Source organism: Gossypium hirsutum, chromosome A09 (assembly GCF_007990345.1).
Source record: "Gossypium hirsutum isolate 1008001.06 chromosome A09, Gossypium_hirsutum_v2.1, whole genome shotgun sequence".
In the NCBI taxonomy this organism is placed as follows: domain Eukaryota; kingdom Viridiplantae; phylum Streptophyta; class Magnoliopsida; order Malvales; family Malvaceae; genus Gossypium; species Gossypium hirsutum.
Genome location: NC_053432.1, coordinates 9,969,688 through 9,977,362, shown reverse-complemented (window position 1 = coordinate 9,977,362; position 7,675 = coordinate 9,969,688). Strand labels below are relative to the sequence as shown.

The following is a 7,675-nucleotide window of genomic DNA, read 5'->3' as shown; positions in this document are numbered from 1 at the left end:
ATCTAATTTTATCATCACCGCTATTTTTATATTAACCGTAAGTAAAAAATCTGTCCATCCAAATTCATTCTTATTTTTATCGTTTCCACTTATTTTTCCTCATGTGAGAAGATTGATTATATAAATTCTAATATGTTAATAATCTGTATTATATAAATTAAACTTGTATCATGCTATATCGTTAATTATTATTACTTTTTTATATAATATGTAAACATAATGAAGAAATATTATGGGTCCAGTGAGTCCAGCGTCATTGATTTGCCCAGCCATGCAAAAGAAGGTTGCTTTACCATATTTTTATTGGGACAACTTTAAGACTGTGCATGAAAAAAGAAGAAACCCCTACTACTCTACACTCTACACGTGTGTATTTTTTGAGTGTAGAGTCACAAAAAAAGAGAGAGAAAGTTGAAAGAAAATTGGAATAAGTGCAAAGATTGATTGAAATAAAGATTCTTTCTCATTTTCTTTTAATATTGCCATTTTTATAATTTTTAAATTCAATTTATATGATTAAATCAGGTGGTCAGGTTCATTTTTTTGCAACCATGATGAAATACGTATGGCAATCATTTACTGAGCCTGCACTGACCAGTGAATGCAGCGAAGAATTTGATGGACCAAACACTTTAGATATGTCAAATTTTGAAGGCAAACTATGGTGTCACTTTGCTCAGTGGCCAACTAAAACTTTAAAATATCAAAAAAATTGTCATTTGAATATCACCCAACAATCTCATAGTTTTCAAGCACTACAACCAAGTTACAAAAACCATTCCATTACACTATCAACTAGCTTCTAATATTGCAATACCTAAAGCAAGAAACTTTTATATATATCATAGTCAAAATAAAAAACTTTGAGGTAAAATGAAGTAAACAAAGCTACACTACTCATTTCATGGAAATATTATATCTTTGTACACCTTGACCTCTTCTTCTCCACTATTTGTCTTTGGCTTAGAGTTAGAGGAGTGACTATTGAACCCAAAAAAAAAAGAAAAGAAGATAGCATAGGATCAGCTTCTAACCTAAAAAAAAACCCCCACTTCTTTTTAAGCATAAACTCAATTTGCTTTCTCAACATGGAGCTTGAACACTGATTCCAAATCAGGAGGGGTAAAGAACTCCCTAACCCCAGTGTAATGGCATCTCAATGGAGGCCTAGGCTTTCTTGGAGCTAAAGGGCATGCTAATTTGTCTGGTATTTTTGCTTCTTTTGAAGTTGGAGTTGTTGAACAAGCTTCCTCTTCTTCTGCTTCTTCGTTTTCTTTTGCTCTTGGTTTCGTGTTTATTGGCTTCAATGAAGTCCTTATAGCGATACCGGTGATTACCCATTTCTTCCCTTCATTGTCTAACACCCCATCTAGTTGTGGTTTTTTGGAGAGCCCCATTTTTTATCAGATAAAAACTAAAGGACCCAAGTTTGGAAATGGTTAGTTTTTGATGAAAATGGGCTAGAACAGAGCGAAAACAGAGTAATCCAAGTGAACGAGATAGCCAAAGTAAGGGGGGAAAAGGGTGGTTTGTTTGAATGAAATCAGCAAAAAGACTTGAGTTTTTTTTATCAAATGAAGAGAAGATGGAATAAAAGGAAAGGTTTTTTTTTTGGAGGGGGGGGATAATAGTGAAGAAAAGGAGAGGGTTTTGAATTGAGGGAGAAATGAAGAAAGAGATGTTTATAACTAAGCTTTTGATTTCTTAAAGGGAAGAGAGAAAGAAGGGTAGGCTGCCCGGGAATTTACGGGCAGGGGGAAGGGGGAATTTTTGTTTTTGGCGCCAAATTTTGGGTAGTCTAATGAGCAACGGCTCTTTTTCCCGCTGATATTTGGGAGAGTTTTCCGATTTTGCCCCTTTTTGTTTTCGACATTATATAATTGAATATTGATTTTCTAGGAAGTGATGCATTGTACCCAGTCAGAGGGCACAATCACCGGCGTAATGCCCAAAGGGGAACAATACGGCGACGTTACATATAAAAGTATGTATGAAATGGGCTGCTGGGCCTGACAAAGAGATTTTTTATATTAACCCATTTAGATAATAGGAATAGGATAAAAAGGGGGGAGGGGTGATGAAGCAAGAAATTATCGCTATTTTGCTGTAATCATGGATTTAAAAATTGACTGTTCATTGATACAAAAATCGATATAACAAATTTTTTTTGATTAATTCTAGATTTTTACCAAAATAATCCATTTTAAATATTTTATTTCAATTTCATCCTTGAATATAATATAGTAAAAAAAAGTCTAATATAATATAGTAAAAAAAATGTCTAATCTGTTTATTATCTTCCCGTAATGGGTTTAATTAATTGAAGCGCCAAACATGAGGGTTCAAGTTTTTTCAACCATGTCCATAATTTCTTTACAAGAAATAAAACCTTAAAAAGCCAGTCAATCAAACTATTTACTGCTCTCTCTCTTGATATTATATAATGTACAGACAGCTCTCCAGAATGAGATGGTTGCTCAAAATACAACTCTCTAGGATCCATGACAACCCACAATTGTTAGTGAAGAGGTAACACAGACCTTATTCTATGTGTCCAACTCCCATTTATTTAACAATTGTCAAGTTTTTCTATTATTTCTCATACCCATGGTAAGATCTACAACTTTAACAGTCGAAGCAACATAGATGTAACTATTGCCTAGAACGAAATGAAATAACTTCACCACCTAACCTTCCCAACCCAAAAAGAATCAGACTCAGATAACCCTAACCTCAAACAACCCAAAATGATCCGTACACAAACTGCAAGAGAAAAGAAAGAGAGAATCCAGGGGTTGAAATAACACAGGAACCTCCATTAGATGACTAAGCTAATCTATCATTGTCTGATCTACTCTAAAGAACCGCAAGAGATAAAATGCAAGTATTTGCAGGGAGAGAACAAACAAGAAATAAGGAAGAAGAAAATGCCGAAGCTCTACTACAAACAGTTACATGAATGCATTATAAGGTTGTGAACTTTCCAAGAATTCTAATCATAGATGTATACACAAAATTGAGTTCATTAACGACTTCTAAAGACACATTCCAGTTCAAAACTTCCAATGTTACAAACTCAACCACTAATTAAAATAAGTGATAAATCTGCAAGCAGATGTGACAAACCAAATGTTTTTTCAGTTTTTATTCATGTTCAAATCCAACCATGATCAGGGAATACAAAGATAAAAGAAAGATATGAGCCCAAGGATTATGCAAGTTGGCTTAATGAAAAACCCACCATTTCCATGGATGCCTTTCCCACAGCACAAAGAATACAACTTTAAAATTGAACCATACAATCTTTTAGTTTCTTGCTCACAATTGCCATTAAAAATTGCTGAACATGAACATGTGATTGAAAACAAAATAACCAGAATTGGGATTCTTTACCTCAACTTTTCACCTAATGAATAAAATCCCAAAATTGGAATCGAAAATGGGGCGTTATTCTCAAATTCACCATTTCAATCAATCAACATAATACCTCAGTATACAAAAATGAAATTCAAAGAAAAAATAAAATAAATGGCAATCAACAATCGCAGAAACTAAAAAGTTTCTCATTTTCAAATGCTTTTAAAAAGAAAGCGCACATCAAACTCAACAAATTCCAGTACCATTACATAAAAACTAATATTGTTCCAACAAGAACCACAAAATTTAAATACTACCCAAAAAATAAAACATAATGAACTTAAAATTAAGAACCCATCAAATAGACGGACCCTAACCAATTAAAACCTCCTTCCGGGTCCACCACCACGGCCGAACCCGATTTGAGGAATAACGGCGACTGGATCAACCTTAACAAGCCCCGGAATATCAGACATCCCAAGAACCGAAAGCATATCAAGAGTTTCCTTATCAACTTCGATTTGGTCGACCTTGATGGCCGATTCATCGGGGACGAAATCCATGCGGCGCTCACGCTCTTCCTCTTGGAGCTTCAAGGAAATGCCGCGAACCGGACCCCTCTGGATCCGTTTCATCAAATGGGTCGAGAAGCCGGCGATCTTGTTGCGGAGCCTCTTGGATGGGATAATGGCAACTTCTTCGATGATCTTCTTGTTAGTGTGGAAATCTAGGGTCATGCGAGAGTAGTAGCGCTCGATGACCTGACGGGAGGATTTCTTCACTGTTTTGGTACGGACGCGGCCCATTGCTTGGATCTGTGGCGGTGGCGGTTGCCGTGGCGGTGGCGGCGGCGGAGAGTTGGGCGGGGATTTGCGGAGGTGGAAGAGCAATGAAGGGCTAGGGTTTTCAGAGTGCGAAAGTAGGGTTCATATATATATATGGGTGATGAAATTTTTGACCTTTTTCTATAGTAGTGTAAAAGTGCAACGAATTTTCTTTTTCGTTTTTAGGGTAAACTCATTCTGACTCTAAAATATGGCTTTTGATTTTATTTTTTTTAATTTACCCACTTTAAATAAGAAATTTGTAAATTGGCCATTATGTTAAAATTTCTGTTTTCTAATGGATTGTTGATGTGGTACGTTAGCATATTAAGTGATTAATACGTAATATTTTTTTATTGACTTTTGACTAAAGTTTAGGGTTCTCTTTATAATTAGTTTAAAAGTTTTTCCCAACTTTAGTCAAAAGTCAACAAAAAAGTACCAAATGTTAGTCATTCAATGTGCTAATATGTCACATCAACATCCCCTTAGAAGAAAACAAAAGTTTTAACCGAAGTGATTAATTCACACAATTATCTTATTTAGAGTGATTAAATTAAAAAAAATTGGAGTCATTAAAATAAGATAGACCCTATTTTAGAATGACCATTGGCGTAATTTGCTCTTATTCTTATTATTAGTATACCCGAATTTGTTATAGTCCCCCTGTAATACTCTAACCGCCCCATGAACTGATTATTCCTAAGTGAGTCATAAAGGGTATAACAAACATACCTTGTCTCCACATTGGATCAAGAACGGGATCAGAGGGAACAAAAACAGCTAATTTATATAGAGCCATTGAGTCGGCCCAACCAGCAACCAGAGCCATATGCGTTATATGAATTAGTCGTTTTTTATCCTTTCGATCCCGTTCTTGATCTAATGTGGAGGCAATGTATGTTTGTTATACCCTTCATGACTTGTTTAGGAATAATCAATTCATGGGGCGGCTGGAATATTATAGGGGGTTATTGAGTTAATTGCACTATGCATTCCCAAAGCATGACCCTTATTTTAAATTGGTCCCCAAACTTCAAATCATTCTAATTACATCTCAACCTATTGAGATTATATCAATTAGATCTCTTTGTTACTAAAATTGTTAATTTAACTATTAAATTATATGTAAGATCGTATTTGACATAATTTAAAATGAAAATTTTAGAAAAATGAATATTGTAAAAATGAATCTTGTAAAAATATTTGTTAAGGTTTTCGAAACTTCTACAAAGGCTTTGTCATTCACTTTCTCTTTTTTAAATTTTACTTTATTTCTAGTTTTTACTTTTAAAAGTTATACGGCAATGTTTTTTTCTAAAAAACTTTCATTTTAAATTTAGCTACATATAATTTGTCATGTCATTTAATGATGAATTAATGATTTTAATAATGAAAGAACCTAATTAATATAACATCAATAATTTAGAGATATAATTAGAATATTTTAAATTTAAAGACTAATTTAAAATAACGGTCATAAGTTGAGAATGTCTACTTCAATTAATTCATTAATATTTAATTAAAATTTGTTAATTAATTGTACGGAGAAATGTGAGATTTAGCTCTATTTTTCTGCTGAATCCAAATTTCATTATTGTAATTGGACTCGTTCATAGATCTACACTTAAAAAAAAAAACTTCCTAAGTTTAAATTTGATTTATTTTTACTGTTTATATATTAATATTATATATTACATATTTTTTATAATTAAATTTAAATAAAAATATTTTAAAGCTTAATATCTCTTTTGACCTCTATATTATAACTAAATTATCATTTTAATATTTTATATAAATTTTTTTATTAATTTGACCTCTATACTATCATTTTGTATATTCTATTATCATTTTTTTTTACTATATGCATTGTAGACTTTTGCTTTTTTTTTTGGCATATTTATATATTTTTAACGTAATTTTTAGAAATCCACTTCATGATTGGATTTATATGTAATTGTTTTTAATTATACAAAGGTGGTATGTTTGGATAAACACTTGGTGAGTCCCACCAAATTGAGTATAATTGAAGCACCCCAATTACACATTTCAATTCTAAGGCAAGGGTGACAATTGGAGTATTTACGTAGATAATTATACAAATATCCAATTTTAAAATTATATTATAAGTTTGAACATGTATGAGAGCTTGGGATGGTTATGGAAAAATTCTTATATTATAAATCATAAAAAATTATATTATCAAAATAATGTGTATTTTGTAAAGTTATAACTACAAATTATATTATTTGAATCTTAAAAGATTTCTAAAGTTATGTAAAAAAATTATTTTATGTTGTAAAAGTGTTATGATATATTTATTTTAAAAGGTTATGGCCAAGAAGTATGGATACAGGCTCGACCTTAAGGGTAGTTTGAGTGTGCAGCCGCCCAAGGCCAGGGCTGGAAAGGGCCCAAAAAATTCCAGCTTTTAACATGGATTAAAATTTTCAACCTTTTAAGTTTTTTTTGACGGATACTTCATTAGAGATAGGCAAAAAAAAAAGTGCCCCATTTTTTTATTTTATTACTAGTATATATTTTTATTTTATTGTATTACATTTTATAATTTTTTTTTAAAAAGAGCCACAATAATTTATTGTATCACCTAGGGCCCCAAAAATGTCAAGAATAAGCTTGTATGGACATAATTTATTTATATGTCCATACTATATATTATATAAATAACATAAATATTCATAAAAGAATCTTATAGTTTTTTTTTGGTAGAGAAAAAACACTCCTATTAGCTAGGAATGGAGAAAAACAGTGTTTCCTTCATATAAGTGATCACGACTATCCTCTTCTAGCAGTCGTATAACATACTGTGGTGGAACTGAGAACAAGACTACTTAGTTTATCTTCCTTATTGCCGCCTTTGTCAAACAATCAACTACTTTATTACTTCCTCACCAAACATGCCAAACAAAGAATCTTATAGTTTTTTATTATAATTTATTAATAAAATATAACTTTCAAAAGTTAAGAAAAAATATATTATTTATAAGAAAAAATATATTATTTATAAGAAGCATTATGAAGGTTTTAGTCAATTCATATTTTTTTATAAAAGTTATATATTATAAATTTTTTATTTTTTTACTTAATTTATGTATTATAAAAATATATAATCTAACATAAGTTTTTCTGTAAATTAAGTTTATATAAGTTTTTATAATTAAAGGTACAAACTGTTTGGACTATAAACTCATATATTATAATGTTGATGCTAATTATGCAAATAAAAAAATGTTTTCTTGTATCATATCGTGAGATATGATACAATTTGAGGGAATGGTGTCAAACACAAGCACTATGACAACTTGCAAACTATTTAATTTGGGACATTCAAGGTTTTGAAATGTAGTTGAGAAAATATTTGTTGCTAAAAAATATATATATTTCGCATATTAACATTACCTGAGTCTTGCATAAAAAAACAAGGATCGTGTCAATATGTTGCATATTCTATAATTTCAATCATAAGTGGAATT

General features: G+C 31.4%; 2 protein-coding genes across 2 annotated transcripts; both read right to left on the bottom strand.

Annotated features, from left to right (window-relative positions):
- Positions 1-818: 818 nt before the first annotated feature.
- On the bottom strand, positions 819-1,684 carry LOC107892258 (cyclin-dependent protein kinase inhibitor SMR6). The gene has a single exon (XM_016817289.2). The coding sequence runs from the start codon at positions 1,395-1,397 to the stop codon at positions 1,071-1,073; it is 327 nt and encodes a 108-aa protein (XP_016672778.2). The 5' UTR covers positions 1,398-1,684; the 3' UTR covers positions 819-1,070.
- Positions 1,685-3,542: 1,858 nt separating this feature from the next.
- LOC107892121 (40S ribosomal protein S17) lies at positions 3,543-4,400 on the bottom strand. Its single transcript, XM_016817118.2, has one exon. The coding sequence runs from the start codon at positions 4,161-4,163 to the stop codon at positions 3,738-3,740; it is 426 nt and encodes a 141-aa protein (XP_016672607.2). The 5' UTR covers positions 4,164-4,400; the 3' UTR covers positions 3,543-3,737.
- Positions 4,401-7,675: the final 3,275 nt, after the last annotated feature.